Source organism: Panonychus citri, unplaced genomic scaffold (genome assembly GCF_014898815.1).
Source record: "Panonychus citri isolate SS breed McGregor unplaced genomic scaffold, ASM1489881v1 Contig00138, whole genome shotgun sequence".
In the NCBI taxonomy this organism is placed as follows: Eukaryota; Metazoa; Arthropoda; class Arachnida; order Trombidiformes; family Tetranychidae; genus Panonychus; species Panonychus citri.
Window position 1 is genome coordinate 98,263 of NW_026515543.1, and position 16,640 is coordinate 114,902.

The 16,640-nt window shown below is 31.8% G+C and overlaps 2 protein-coding genes across 2 annotated transcripts; one reads left to right on the forward strand and one right to left on the reverse strand.

Moving 5' to 3' along the window:
• Positions 1 to 28: 28 nt before the first annotated feature.
• Positions 29 to 1,513, reverse strand: LOC128393077 (uncharacterized). The gene has a single exon (XM_053353199.1). The coding sequence runs from the start codon at positions 1,057 to 1,059 to the stop codon at positions 76 to 78; it is 984 nt and encodes a 327-aa protein (XP_053209174.1). The 5' UTR covers positions 1,060 to 1,513; the 3' UTR covers positions 29 to 75.
• Positions 1,514 to 10,104: 8,591 nt separating this feature from the next.
• LOC128392952 (annexin A13-like) lies at positions 10,105 to 12,873 on the forward strand. The gene is made up of 7 exons (XM_053353046.1): positions 10,105 to 10,321; positions 10,401 to 10,612; positions 10,704 to 10,794; positions 11,378 to 11,526; positions 11,616 to 11,793; positions 11,859 to 11,971; positions 12,084 to 12,873. Exons 1-7 carry the CDS (start codon positions 10,261 to 10,263, stop codon positions 12,234 to 12,236), a joined length of 957 nt encoding a protein of 318 aa, XP_053209021.1. The 5' UTR covers positions 10,105 to 10,260; the 3' UTR covers positions 12,237 to 12,873.
• The last annotated feature ends 3,767 nt before the right edge of the window (positions 12,874 to 16,640 follow it).

Consider the following 16,640-nt stretch of genomic DNA (forward strand, 5'->3'; position numbering starts at 1 on the left):
CTATTTAATTTTTGCTGAATAATTTTAATTCTTGATTCTATTTAGCTTAGAGTTGACAAAAAATTGATAGAATATTCATAGGTTTTGTGTTAGGGGAATAGCTTGAGAATAAGGGAAATTATCTTTGGTTTTATCAGAGATCTCAGTAAGCTCTTTATCATTATTATTGTTTGCTGGTTTCTCACAAACAAGTTGACTTGTCACATCATCAGATTTTGAGCTTCCTATTCCTGTTTCCATATTGTCGTGTTTTTTGCGATTTCCTATCTCATCTGGTTTATCCTTTTCCTTGAACTTTTCCTTGGCGTTTTCTTCGTCGTTTCTTTCAATTATTTCTGTTTCTTTTAGCTTTGATTTCCTTGGAGGATTTCTCTTACCACGATCTTTTTGATTACTCGAATCTGAATCGCTTGATGAGATTTCAGTGATATCTGTTTTCTTTGCTTTCTTGACAATAGGCTCTGAGTCTGTGGCTGAATCAGATGTATATTCATCACTGAGACGTTTCTTGGCTTTTTTTACATCTCTTCCTTTTTGATTTATATGATATTGAACTACATGTTTCCAAGTTTTATCTGATGTGAATGTATCATCAAAAACTGATAGAACTCGTCGTAATCTTGACTCTTGTTGTACATTGAAGACATGAGGCCTCTCACTTTCTCGCCGAGATCTTTCCCGCTTTCCATTTCTGCCAAGAAGGTGGGTGAGAAGGTCTGTACCAAATAGAATCGTTCCGATATTCGAAATCATCTTGGTAATTCGTCTCTCCCATCTTAGTTCATCCATGATATTTTTCTTATCCCTTTTACCCACTTTTATAATTTCCCATGGAATTTTTGATAATTTCTCTTCAAAATTCTGGTTCAATCTTCGTTTAGCAACTTCAGAGGTACAATGTTGGAGTAGTTCAGAGACTTCTGATGACGATGGAGCTCGAGTTTTCCTGTTTTCACATGAACTTTTCTCGATGATTTCATCCAATTTAGTTTTCAAGTTCTTATTTTCATTATCAAGTTTATCCAATAGATTCTTCACCTCTTTTTGTTCAGATCTCATCACGGCTAGAAGCTTGTAGATATCGGAATTATGATTGGGATCATTAGGAGTTATTGGTGTGTTTCTTGTTGATCTTGTTGAGTTTCTACTAGTAGATGGCTCTTGTTCGTCGTGAAAAAAAACATCTTCATCATTCTTGAGAGAGTTGATCAAACTCTTGCCAGTATCTCGATCACCAAAATAAACGATTCTGTAAATTTCTTGTCCATTTTCTCTTTTAGGGTCACAAATCAGAATTTCATCCTTAGCATACTTTTCAATTTTGATCCTACCAAGAGTTTTTGCCTCTCGTAATTTAACTGAACACGTTTCCGTATTATACAAAATCACATAAGCACCTTTAAAACATAATTATAAATTAATTAATTGTGATTTTTAAAAAAGAACTTCACAATCTCTCATTGAAATACTTACTTGATTTAGGAAGCGAAAAATCACTTGTTGAGAGAGCTGAATCACAATCAAAGGTCATTTTAATAACTTTTGAATTAACAAAAAATTTAAACTATTCTGGAGAAATTGTTGAGATGATGTTGATTTATTAACTTTGAATGGAAACGGAAATAGATGATCAAGATGATTGCCCTCTACTTCCACTTTTATTAAAAGATTTGATTTGTGATAAGAGCAATTTAATCTCTTTATCAAATATAAAATCAATTTTGATTATCTTATCAGTGTTTAAATATTATCTTTTCTGCAAACAAATGTTCAACAAGATCTCATCAACGCGTAAACGAGCTCGTGTAAGAGGCTTTGAAAATACACTCGATAGAATTTACGATCAAATCAATCAATCTTTACCAGTTTTCCATCAAGAAACAAATTCTACATCTAGTGACTCAACAACATCCGAAATTGCTTACGATGAGACAAGTTTTGCTTCTTCTTCATCAACATCTTCGCAAGATTCAACTACATCAGAAAATTCATCTAGATTCTCAATTTCAACTAGTTCTCATGAATCCCAGCAAGAACTTGATACAGTTTTAGCAACCCATCAAGATCTTGTTAATATTGCTGAATCTCACAATGATATTTATGGATTATCACTAGTGATTTCACAAGTGTTTTCTGAATGCAATTTGAATGAATCAGCTCAAAAACGGATATTTGAACTCATCAAGATAGTTTCAAAATGCAAAGTCAATATTATGGAGTACTTTCGATTCAAAAACGTTTTGAATTCGTTATCAACGATCACGACATATAAATTTCTTTTCTGTTTTCAGCAACAGGAAATTGTCGATTTCCCTGCAAGATCACGATGTTGTACTGGAGCTCATGGAGAAATTGTCGTATTCAACTTTTTGGATACAGTCAAAAACATTGTGAACAATAATTACCAGTACTTATCATGTTCTCAGATCCAAGAAACAATTGATTTAACTAAGACACGACTATACAAGGAAATCTGGCAAGATCCTGTTAGAATCAACGAAACTTTGAGGATCACTTTACTTGTTAATATTGACGATGCTCAAATGATTAAATCGTCAAGAGCTTCTACAACTCCGGTTCCTTTCACAGTTGCTGAGCTTCCAAGTTATCACAGAATTAAGAAAAATAATATATTCAATCTGGGTATTTATCATGGAGAGAAAGCATGTTCACCTGATGTAATCTGGCAGAAAGTACTAGTTGAACCATTTATGGCTCTTGGTATTATCTCATCAAATGTTCAGCAGGAGATCTCGTACACTGATAATCCGATTTCTGTTGACACCAAATATGGATGTATTCAAGTTCTTGTCAGGATTGGCTGTGCGATAATGGATAGTGTTGCCAAAGCTAAAAATTTAAACATAAAGTCATTTATGGGTTATTATGGTTGTCCTTATTGCTTAATCCAGGGAATGCGACTTGTTAATGAAGAGCAAAGATCGGCAGTTTTTGTTTACCCATATGAATCTGACTCATTTTATCCTCTAAAAACTAGCCATTTTTATGATGAAGCTGCTGAACTGGCTGAATTTCAGGGTAGACCCCACCAAGGAGTGAAAGGAAAAAATATTCTTGCTAGTTTCTTGGCAGTTCCTGATGCTATACCAATTGACTACATGCATAATATCTTGGAAGGAGTCTTCAAATTTCTTCTTTCTCTCAAGCCCTTCAAAACAACTCGAGTTTGTCAAGCTCTTGATGGAAAAGTAGCAAAAATTAAGCTTCCTCATGATATATCAAGAAAGTTCAGAAAAATTAGTGAGATTTCATACTGGAAAGCGTCCGAATGTCGTACATTTCTTTTCCATCTGATTCCACTGTTTCGAGAATTGATTGATGACGACTCATTTATGCTCCTCCATTGTTTATCAACATTTACACGCATCTTCTCAATTCCAAGATCACAAATAACGAGACAAGAATTTGACCAAGGGACGCAATTAATTGATTGGTTCTTGTCAAGCTTTCAGGAAATATATGGCCAAGAAAAAATGAGATTCAATTTACATTTACTTTGTCATATCCCAAAACAATACTCTAAAATGGGGAGCTTGATAGATGTTTCTGCTTTTTGTTTCGAAAACAATGTTTTTCGCCTGAAAAGATCATTTCACGGGACTCGTGGTCATATTGATCAAATGGCAAAAAGTTATGTACTTGAAAAAGGAATGAACAATTACAAAAATGATATCGACCAATGGTTAACTCGATTCGATCCTGACAAGAAATTATCAATAAATTATTCAGAAGAACGTAAAAGTTTTGAACACGTTGGTGCTCAAGATCCTGATCATGTAATAAATGCTGATTTTCTCTCTGGGAGCGCATCTAATATTAGGCGAGAAACTATTAAATGTTATCACAGTTTTAGAGTGAATCATGTAGTTTATCATAGCATCAATTACAAGTACAATCGAAGCTCTTGTAGTTGGGCAATAGCTTATGAAGAAAACAGCCTCAACTATGGTCAAGTTCTTGCATTCTTCACAGCAAATGATCTTGGATATAATCTAAAGTCTTTTGCCTTAATCAAACAGTACAAAATAATGGAGAGACCCAACCTCGTCAAGAACTTGAAGCCAAATCAAAGATCACTCAAACGTGCTTGCTTATTATCTTCTTGCAATGAAACTTACAAACTGTTACTTTTGACTGATAAGATCCTGACAATTAATTGTAACAAAATACAATCTAAATTAGTGTTGATACCTTATCAAGAAAATTATGTTAAGGTCTGGGCATCAAAGATCGATACACAGTTTGATCATGATTGAAATAAATAATTACCTAACAGTTGTAGATGTGGTAACGGCCCCTTAACAAGAAAGCGCGTTTATTCTCTGGAGAACTTTTTTTATTCTTTTCAAATTAAACTCTTTTTTTATTGATTTTTATCTTGATTTTTTGATATGAGTGAGAATTCAACAACAATTGAATTAATAGATTATTTCTCACCAATGTATTCACAAAAGAATAGTCCCGCTACTGATCAATCTGAACCATTAAACTGGTCAGTTCCTTTACAAGGTAAGTTATTTCATTTACTTATTTGGTGAGCTTTTAATAAATTTCTTTTTACATCTTTTCAGTTGGCTATCTTGTAATGCAAGAAATTGGCTGTGGAGATATCAATGTGATCAAAGCCGATAGTCTTGGCAAGAGCTTGAAGAGCTTATTCGAAAGCTACACAGAAAATGAGCCTGTTTCATTCATAAATTTCAATGGAAAGAAAATTCATTCGTTCGTCAAGTTTTATGGGGATAATGAGCAGTGTTCAAAAATGTTGGAACATTTTCGCCAAGAAGCAAATGAGAAAAAAATTGCAACCTTGATGCCTCAGCAAGATCTGAGAGAGAATGAAGCAGTCATCCCAACAATCGACTTAACAAGATCTCCACAAAAAATGAAGAAGATTCGAATCAAACAAGAAGAAACAACCAGTTTCAATGATAAAGTTGAATCAATTTTCAAGACTCTTGGCGAGCTTACCAAGAAAATTGACAATATTGAAGCAAATATTACTCATATCAAGCAGTCAAGCTCTTGTCAGAGCAAGCCAGAGAAACCAGAAGGAGCCACATCGGGTTATGCTAAGCCACAAAAACTTGTCGGCGCTGAACTTACAACTGAATTCATCAAGTTACTGGTCACAAAACGTGAATCACCTGATGTAAGTATTTATCAAGCCTTTATATTACACCAAGATCTTGCCTAATTCTCAATTCTTTTTTATTCATATTTAAGTGGCGAAAAAAACTACGCGAAACTGTGATCAAAGATGTGAGTCCTCAGCAATCAAAGAATATTAAAGAGCTTTTTCTCTATGGTTCCGTAAGTGTTGGATCTTTCATGCGCTCATTAGCCAGGGAACTTTTTGGAGAAGAGAGAATAGTGGCAACTTTACTAGGAGAAGATGGTGAGTTCTTGAAAGGAATCAAGATGAACCAGGACAGGCATCAATTGTTCAGTGTCGAGGAAGAGATGAAAATCATCGAGACCTTGAAGATAATCGACGCTGATTTTTTCACAAAACGTGATGTTTATCGAGTATTGGTGAGAGATAAAATCAATTCATTTGGACGTGATTTAAAAAAATCCATGGATCTTGACAAGTCTCAGTCAACCAGTAATAGGAAGTCAACAAGCTCTTCAAAGTCATATAACATCACCAGTTACTTCAAGAAAATATCAAGAGCTGGAAATCAACAAGATCTTGTGAAGGATAATTCTGATGAACCAGTTGCTGGACCATCAGGGCAACAGCAGCGCTTCGACGAGAGTCCAAATACAAGCTCTTATGAAACACCTGATCGATCTGATACAGAGTGAGATCTCACACGGTAAAGTGTCATTTTCTTAGCAAGTCATCATATGTTTCCGACTTGCAATCATTTCTTACTTTTTACTCAAAATAGTTGCAATTTTCCGATAGAATCTTGACAAAATTCTATCAAAATAGCCAAACCTATCTTCTCGTTATATCTTATCAGTTTATCCATTTAAACTCACCAAAATCTTGGTAAGATAAAAAATACAATTTTCTATCAACTTCTTTTTACTTTTTGTTACAAGTCTAACCAAGTCCATACAAATATTATGGAAAGTATATTATCACTGATTTCCCGTTTAAAGCTCACTGGTTAAAATTTTTGTGTGATCTATTCTTGACAATCCATTGTAAGACTCAAATCTTAACAAGAACTCACTGAATTCTCAATAAATTCTGACTTTCTCTTAATTTTTAAGATTTTAATATGCTTCTTGATGGAACATAGCAGCGAAAAGTGTCTGTTCATGAATTTGATATAATTGATAAAGAAATCAGTAAGATTACATAATCTATTGAGTTCTTGATGATTTCACTATTAAACCTAAACCCGGGAAAACTGACCAATTTGATTTATTCATTAACACTCTAAACAAAAAGCATCTGGTCATCTAATAGATGATCATATCAAGATTATCATCCTCATCCTCGTCATCATCATCTTAATGATTATATTATCAACAGAGGATATTGTTTACTGCAGATTAGTATTAGATTAATGATAAATTACCATTGATAAGATCATCATCTAAATCAAATGGTTGATCAAACATTGATCATACATGTTGACTATTATTATGATATCTAAATATATTTATATATCAATTTATGCTTGACCAATGGTCAATAGTTGATGATGATAATAACAAAAACCAAACCTAACAAGTTAATATTATTGATTGTAAACCTTTAATAAAGTTATTGTATCTCTCTGTTGATAATCAATTGACACATGAATTCAAACTAGGTGTTGGTCAGTTGATGTTTCATATAAATATAACTTTGACAGTTGACCTATGGCCTAAAGTATATATTCAATTGTTAGTCTATTAAAGCATAATATCAAGGTGAGTGTTCAAAAAAAAAACCAATAATTGAAAGTGATATTGATTTGAATTGTGATATAAACCAATAGGATTGGTTAACAATTCAACAGAATCCGAAATCACAATTGATGGAAACATTTTTTTATGTCTTACACCAATGGTCAGTAATTTTCTTGGTTTCAAGGGAAGGTCAAGGGTAAATGATGCATAAGTCAGCTGACCTTTAGAGGTTCGAGTAGTGACCTTTGATTATTTATTTACAGAGAGAGAGAGAGTGAGTGGCCTCTGTTTAAGAAAGAGCAATGATATTAACCCTTGTTAATAGAACCCGAAAAAAGAGAGTAACGAAAACTAGGATTGACTTTTTACTTTCTTTTTTACTTACTTTGCTTTCGAGTGACCAAACAACAAAACAAAAGTAACACTTGAACACGAAAGTGAGAGAGTGGGTGAGAGAGAGAGAGAGCAAAGTTATCATCGTTATTGACCATTGAAAGTAAAGGATGAAGATGAGGATGAGGATGAGGATGGTTTTTGATGGTGATCATCTTGATACGGATAAATGGCTTCTCGTTTAGCTTTTTTTTTATTGAGTTTTGTTTGTCCTTTTTTTTCACAACTTGACCGTTGGAAAAAGTTTCATTTGATAAATGAATTAACTCTCTCTCTCTTTTTTTGGCCTTTTTTTTTGCTTCTTTACTGGTCAATGGTCAGTTTCCAATAGGTTTTATGACAACTTGATGTCTCTCTCTCTTTTTCTGTTACCATGTAGAAAATATGATCTCTGTCTTTATTTTGTATCATCTCTGATTTTCAGACTTCTACTTGTGTCCATTGATAATCACATTTTTCAAGTGACAATTTGCTGTGATTGCTTGTCATCGTAAGTCATTAATTGTATACAACTCGTTAATTGTGAGTGATTTGTGTGATTCTCTATGGTTATGTCTGATTTAGTTTCTAAATCACAATCAATTATAATATCATACACATTAGTTTCTTTGTATCGCTTTTCAAATACTCATTAGATTATCATTATTAATTGTTGATTAGATTTTTCTTTTTGTTTTTTTCCTGGAATTGATTATATTTGCAATGTTATTATTGCCTTTTTTTCAGTTAAAGTAAAAGTGAATTGCCAATGATGAAGATGATAAATAAAAAGAGAAATGGAAATGGAAATAAGATGAAACTAAACTGAAAGAGATGAAGAAAATGAAGAAGAAGAAGATGAAGAAGATGATGATGATGATTTTACATGGGAAGCACGAAACATCCTAGTAGAGAAAAAGAAACTGACCTGACCTTTTCTTTGGTATATAAATTGTTTTAATGTTGTTCGGTCGATGACCGATACTACTGATGATGAGAGTCTAAGACGTTATTTACTAGGAAAAATACGAAATTAAATTGAGGAGGAACAAGAAGATGAAGATGCAAAGGAAGATGAAGACTAAATAGTAAGTGTGTGAGAGAGAGAAAGAGAGCTAGAGAATAACATTGGCCTCTCAATGGCCTCAGAGAAAAGCTATGATTTAGAATTGGAAAAGAATCCAGGGAGAGATGGTGAGAGAGAGAGAGAGAGTAAATATAACACTAAAGATGAAGATTGGGGAGGGTCAAGAATGCAGAAGATGATGATGATGATGATGAAAAAAGTAAAAAAGAACTAAAATTATGTACATAAAAAGTAAAAGGAAAAGCAATTTGATGCTTTTGTATTGGAATGAAACGAAGGCAAAACAGTGAAAGTGACCAATACTGACCATCATCATCACTATTTACTGATTGTATCGAAAGAAAGAGAAAGAGAAAGGAAGAAATTGTCTTGCAAACAAAGAATGAAAGAGAAAATAAAGAAGAAGAAAAAAAGATTGGAAAATCTCGTCTTGACCATTGGTTCCAAAAGGGTCAATCGTTACTCCCTCTCTCTCTCTCTCTCTAACAAACGTTGTAATATCGTCGCACAGTTAAGATAACAATGCAACTTTTTTACCCTCGAGGCAAAAACTTTTTCATTATCATTGCATTTGTATTGAAAATCATTGATAGTAAATAATATTTATACATTTGGAGACTTTAAATTTTCCTCTTTTTGATTATTGAATCAACTTGTCCAGTGATGATTATGATGACCATTGATATTAATTACTGAACCATGAATGGTCACTATTGGATAGTAATAATAATATAAGGAATAACAACAAAAAAAAACAATTCTATTCAAGGTTAAAGTGTCGATAATACTTTTAATACAATATCTTAACTCCCAGAATATATAATTTTCATCTTCCCTAATCATTATCATTATCATCCTAATCTTCATAATCATCATCACCCCAAAAGGTTTGGTACTGACCAAGGTCCAAGCATACAAATACATAAGGTAAGGCTACAACATTAAATGATCAACTCTTACATTCATTTGCAATAAGAAACCATTAAAAAGTGAGCAAGAAAAAAAAGTTATCCTTTATTATTGATCATTGACCATTGGTCATTTACAAAGATATGTTATGACCCATAACAATTACCTTTTTTTTTAAGGTTGGTTAAACTTTCATCTTCTCCATGTGTGATGATGAAGATGAAGAGGTGCTAAAGATTAAGATGATGATGATGATGAGGATGATAAAGGTAAGGATTTTTTTTTCTGTTCTTTTTCTGTATTTTTCTCCTTCGGCTTCAATGAACTGACCATTGGCTATCGTCAGCTTAAGAATGTGTCTTGGAAAGTGAGCTGCTTATTATTATTATCCTGTTTGCGATTGTCAAGTAATTAGACTAATTTAATTGTAACAATTTAGTTACAATTTAACTTTTCTCTTGTTTTCCTTTTCATGATTGCTCAGTACAATTAACGGTTAATAATGACCAGTTATCAATTTCTCTTGACCATCAATCATTTGTATTAGGTTCTAATTAAAAGCAAACGGAAATTTAAAAGTTTTCTAGACGATAATCTGTTAAATTGTTACAAATAACAGTTAATCAGCTGATACAATATGGCTACAAATGACAATGACGATGACCAATAGGTGGACATGATGGTTACCCTGATAGGAAATGAATAATGAATAATCCATAGTCTTAGTTGAAAGTTACCTTGAAAATTGTCTCACCCAGATCGATAATTGTTCAGTAATTGTTATCATAATTTATTTCCACTGGTCATCACTACGCATGAAAATCATTAGATTGTAATGGTCAGTCGATTGGAAATGAACTTGAAACTCAGTTTCATCATTCATATTTTCATTCTGTACAAAGTTAATTTGACTTTTAACTTGGTGTTTCCATAAAATATTAGCTTTTTTCAACGAGAAAACTTGACCAATGGTCATTTTCCCTTTTGATACTTTGTGATTTACATTAGATGAGAAAATGACCCTTCCCCTGAGGGTCAGTGAGGCTCGTCGATTGGAAAAGGCTTTATTTCAAAATGGTAAGTTTAATTGTCTTAATATTTCCAATTTCTTTTCACTGTTAATTAACTAATTGGATTGACTTGTCTCTCAATCAAGGTAATAACAACAATCACATTATTGTCGATATCTTGACCTCTCTCAATAGTGACCAAAGGTTACAATTGGTGTCAACATATGAGAAACTTTTTGCTCGACCTTTAATCCTTGATTTACAAAGTGAATTAGGAGGTTTATTTGAAGATTCATGTGTAACTTTGGTCAAACCATATCACGAACTGAATGCTGATATTATCTATTCATCGTTAGTGGTCAGTTGGTCATTTTTTCCCACTTGGAATCACAATTCAATTTGACAAATTTTCTTTTCCAATTCCATGTCTTTTATTGTTGATTCAATAGGGAGATAAATTCACATTATTACCAATCATTGATGTTTTTTTTACTCACACCAATGGTCAGTTAAACAAGATCCGGGAACAGTTCATTGAAAGTAAGTTAATCATAAAATCAATCAAACGATTAACTGACCAAACAATAATAATGATAAGGTAAAGAAATAATCATTTACCATTTGATCATTAATTATCCTCCGATAATTGTTTGATTAATTAAGGTAATTGATTTTCTTATTCATAATGATGATTATGATTACAGAGAAGTCGATTCCTGACTGACCATCACATCATTGTCTCTCTCTCTCTCTTTCTCTCATGAGTATTGGTCAGTCTATTTGATAGAAAATAGTGAAAAAAAAGAAATGAAAAAGAAAACAATTTCCATATGATAATCAATGATCTGATTAATTATGAGTCACGTAATTGTGTCGAGGTCAGTGGTTAGGATTAATATATAAACTGACCATAAGTAGAAGTGAAAAAAATGAAACAATTAAAGTTGACAAAAAAAAGAAACGTGAGAATTGATTAATCTGATGAAATTAACTTCGATTAAATGTCTTGATCATTAAATTAATTAACCTAATTTAGAATTTATTTTTATCATGAAAAGTATCATGTTGACTGATTATCATTTCCTTTGTCTCTCTCTCTCTCTTGATTTAACTTCCGGTCAAGAGTATGGAGGTGATATAAATGAGTATTTGATTAACATCCCAGATTCAAATCTATTTGAAATTACCAATCGGATATTGAACATTGATCGTGACTCGGACGATTCAGTTGATCTGTATCTTGCCTACGAAGAGGTTGACCAGTTGAATTCAGTAAGTTCCGAATTTTTTGAAATTCATATTTTATCATGTTGACCATTGGACACTTTTTTCGGGTCTTTTCTTGTTTATTGAAACTTTAGTCTGGCCTTGGACTTTCATGGACTCGACAAAACGAGTTTCTTGATCTACTTTGCACTCGAAGTTTCGATCAACTTTCCTTGACCATGAAAATTTATCACCAAGTGACCGGTGGTCATCTTCAAGATGATATCAGTCGTTACTTTGATGGCGATCTACATGATATCTTTTCATCAATCGGTAAGTGGTCAGCATCAAATAAGAATACGACTCGAACTGATCTGATATCTTTTTCGATTATCTAGTCTCTTGCATCCAATGTCCAGTTGATTATTTCGCTGGTCGGATCAATGAAAGTCTCAAAGGATCATTGAACAACGATCAGAATATAATTAATATTTTCGTAACTCGATCAGAGGTAAGAGAGAGAGAGAGAGAGAGAGAAAAGAATTAGAACAAAGTTCTAACATTCGAAGGAAAAGTTTCTCAACTAATTTGAACTTTTTTCTTTTGATTCTATTTATTAATAGATTGACCTTTCGCAGATCATTAAACGATATTCATCGATATTTAGGAAACAATTAAAAGACGAAATTAAACAATCAATGAAAGGTGATTTTCGTCGACTTTTATTGTCACTTATTCGTAAATCAGAGCAAACTAATTACACTGAATCTAATTAGAGATCAATTGTTAATTAGAGGTTAGTAATCAATGTAATTACTATTAATAATAAATAGTAACAATTAAATGGTATCTTAGCCGATTGATTTGATTAGTTGGTCAGTATTTATTAATATTTTTCATGATAATTTTGGAACTTCACAAAATCAGTTAACTATTAATTCTGTCTGAACGGAAGTAACTTTTTTTCATTGTCATCATGAACATTACCATGTTCTCATCCTGATGATATTACTTTGAATAATAATGGTGAAAATCATTGTATTCAGACAAAGGTTGAACTGTTGACTGATTTATCCGATAATGAAAACAAGGAAATGAATATGAAATTGATGCTGAAATTCAAAGGTGAAATTGAAATATATTTCATTTGTGAATTGATGCTAATGATGATGATGGAAAGAGGATAAAAGGTGTACTGTCAAGGTAGATTATCAGGTAAACAAATGAGAATACAATTGACTCATAATCGTATCATGAATTAAATGAAATCAAGAATAAGAGGAAAATTTCATTGTAATTTTGATCTTTGATAATAGTAGGAAGTGGTTATTGAAACAAAAACAAATTTCACGCAAAACGATAAGATGATTAAGATGATGGAAGATGAGAGAGAGAGAGAGAGAGAGAGAGAGAGAGAGAGAGAGAGAGAGAGATGAAGAAGAAAAATGAAATTTCATTGATATGTTCCATCATATTTCAACATCTTCATGATGATGTTGATCAATTAGAAATTATTCTTGACTCTCTCTCTCTCTCGCTCTCTCTGTCTGTCTCTCCCTGCGTGATTTAAATAAACTTCCGGAGAAAGTGATTACTTGTTATCAAATAACCGGAAAAAGAAAATTCAAAAAAATATTGATTAGATGGTGAAGAAAATATCTCTCGTAATCTCTTTCTGTTATCATCTTTTTTATCACCTTTTGTCAGCTGAAGTTAAGCTTCAAATTGTATATCTAACTGAAACTTGTTTCAACGATTGTTAATTACCCAAGAACAATTAACCAATCCAATTGAATAAATATCATTAATTGTGATGATGAACAAATAAACACCTCAAATTAACATCAGTGAGTAACTTTACCCACCACGACCATCAACCACTTCAAGTCATGTCTCTCCCACTCTCTTTTTCTTAACGGTTATATTGAGTAACCAGTAACAATTATCATCTTCATTAACTCTTATTATCATCATCATTCAAACAAAGCAATGAAAACAAAGAGAGAGAGAGACAGAGAGAGAGAGAGAGAAGATAAAGAGGAAGAGAGATGAAGATAAAACGTAAGAATAAGGAAACAAGGAAGAGGAAGATGATTCATTTTTTGGATGTTATTTTAACCCCTTAAGACAAAAGCTCACACTTTTATACATTTATCTTCATGACGATGATGATGAAGATGATAATTACCTGGGTGAGCATCGTGTTCACAGTTGATAATATTTATATATAAATAAAATTTGGAAGAAAAAAATTTTATTAGTGAAAATTTAATATTTACTTTTGATCATCTTTGCAAGTGATGAAAAGTGAAGATGAGGAAAAGCAGAAGCAAAAATAACGGTAAAAAAAGAGGAAGTTGAAATGATGAGAAGGATCTAATAAAAAGTCATATAAACAAATCTATTTCCGGAAAGTAATAATTTTCACCTTATGATCAAATTATCTGTTATTATATTGATTCAATTGTATTTTTATATAACTACTTTTACCATGATAATGATGATACAAATAAAGATGATGAATATGATGTTCCCAGTAAAAGGTCACCGTTATGGTCAAGGTTAGTTGTTAATTTCTTTCGGTTGATTGTTTATTCATGATTAACTTAAATTCAATATGAAACTTGTCTGAGTTTCTTGATTGTTTTATTACTCTATGGTCAAGTTAAGTCATCTTCTCATGATGATGATGATGATGATGATATTTTTTTATGATGAGAAGATTTCAAATTCTTGGAATTATATAATCTCAGAATTGATAGAGACACATGAAGATAAGCATGATGATGATGAGGTTGATAATGAAGATGAAGTGAAACATGAATAGCCTGCGGTCATTTTAACAACACTGTTAACTAACCTTGTTTGGTTCGTTTTTTTTCTTACATGTACTTACTTTCCGATGTTAGTAATTTTCATTTGATAATATATATTAATTTACCTGAGATGTATTATCATTCATTAATACCATGAAATTTCATCATCATATATCTCTCACCAGGAACTCTGGTCTCCATCATTATAATCATCCTCCCCTGAATACCCTAAGTAAGTGTAATTAGTAAATATAATCATTTTTTATTCAGTAATTTTTTCTGTCTTTTTTTTCTTGGTGTAAATTTGTTCAATCAGTTGAACCCTTTGGCTGAATTTTTTCATCATCATCATGAGAATGAGGATGAGGATGAGATTGAAAGTTTTTTCCTTGACTTGTGAAAACTTCAGGGTGATTCTTAGATTGTTAATTACAATCTCATGAATCAACCTGTAAAATATAAGTTCCAAGTTCTCAAATATTTTCCAGCAAATTTTCAAAGTTCATTTGTATTTTTTTCTGCTAGTATTTTATATATATATATAAATGATTTTGTTAATTAGCTCAACCATTAATTAGTTAACTGTAATTAGATTCATGAAATAATGATGATGATAATAGGAAAATAATCAGACAATTAACAAAATGATGAGGAAACATTAACTCATCTAATCAGCTGATGATGAATTCAGTAAATTGTTGCAATCAAATTGTATCAATTTGGTTTGATTGTTGTAACAAATTAACAATTGATCAAGAGATAATCCACAATTTAGATTTATTTGCCATTCCTTTTGCTAGATTATATCGGAAATAGTTTTCGTTTCCATGATTAAGATTACCTGAGAAATTGGATTGACAAAGTAAATTAAAGTGTAATCCATTAATCTTTCAATGTTAATCAACAATTAAATCAAATTGAAAAACTTTGGTAAAGTTTTTCCTCTTGCTTTTCAGATTGCTAATCATTGTAATCATTGTTGGTGCTACCTGTTGATGATTTGATTGTACTTTTATTGATGGAAAAGGGTTTAATTGTTGCAAAGGTAATTGTCACCAATGATCAAAGTAAATTGTTTCAAAGAATTAGAAACTTTTTTGTCAAATGTCAACAACAGTTAACTGAAAGGTAAAGGTGAATGTACTATGAGAGAGATGACTTATTGCTTCCTCATCCATTTAATCTCGTATCAGAGAGAGAGAGAGAGAGAGAGAGAGAGAGAGAGAGAGACAGTTAATCTCATCTTCTTGTTAATCGTTATGTTGTTAACCTGTTTGTCGTTTTCATCTTGACTCTTTTTCTTGCCCAGGTAAAGATCAAACAAAAAAGAGATCACCTTGAAAAGAAGATGATTTCTTTTTCTATCATTATCATCAAGATGATAATGATTATGATGATGATGATCTTAATCATGATATTTTTGGTGTCATTTGTTTGGTTTGTTTCAGTCTCATTGAAATATCATTAACATCAACATCTTTCACTCAGAGTTTGTTGATCTTTGAGAGTGAAAGTTTATATTACTATGAACACAAGGTTAATCCATTGAACCATTCAAACGTTTTTCTTCAAACAGAAATGGAAAGAAAAAAAAAAGTTTCAGTCATCATGTTGATGACTGATTTCATTGTATTCTATCATCATCATCAGCACGTATCATCATTTAACTAATCACGGATCATGGTAAAGCCTTTCAAATGTACGTGCGAATCATTTGAATACTCATATTGAACTTTTATCAATCAATTAATTGTTTACAAACGTTTCATTTTTTATAATTGTTTTTTCTACTTCTGAATAATTTATTATTCATCTGATTGTCAATTCAATTTCATTTCAGGAAGAGAGAGAGAGAGTTGATAATTTAAAAGGTTAATTGTTGGATTAGGTCATTAATCCTTAACTTAAAGGTAAGAAAATTATTACTTATTGATTATTGGATTTAACAGTAATCGCTTTTGAATACGATTAAAAGTGTCAACTTTAATTATCAACCTTTTAATTAAACGTAATTTACATGATCAATGATTTAGTTTGTTTTTTTCTTCATCTTTATGGTTAAATCATTTGAATGATTAGTTAATCATGATTATATTGTCAAATGTTGTAACCGCAAACCCTTTTAACTTTGTTGTTTTTGTTTACTGAACATTTGACATTCGGATTAGTGTTTAGTTGGATTAATTTTCAATTGGATTTGATGGTAATAAACAAAAAGGTAGAGATTTAAATTTACAGGTAAGAAAAAGGTGACAAATTAAATCTCATTAAGTTGTTACGTTTCAAGGTGATGAAGATGATGAGGATGATGAGGATGATAGAGAGAGAGAAAGGCTTTTTCTTCATCGAATCAGAAAAGTAGCA

Excerpts from the sequence above, each read along its gene's own strand:
- LOC128393077 (XM_053353199.1), bottom strand. The coding sequence starts at position 1,059 with ATGAGATCTGAACAAAAAGAGGTGAAGAATCTATTGGATAAACTTGAT.
- LOC128392952 (XM_053353046.1), top strand. The coding sequence starts at position 10,261 with ATGACCCTTCCCCTGAGGGTCAGTGAGGCTCGTCGATTGGAAAAGGCT. Across the intron at positions 10,322-10,400 it reads AAAGGCTTTATTTCAAAATG|GTAATAACAACAATCACATT; the intron begins GTAAGTTTAATT and ends CTCTCAATCAAG. Across the intron at positions 11,527-11,615 it reads AGGTTGACCAGTTGAATTCA|TCTGGCCTTGGACTTTCATG; the intron begins GTAAGTTCCGAA and ends TTGAAACTTTAG.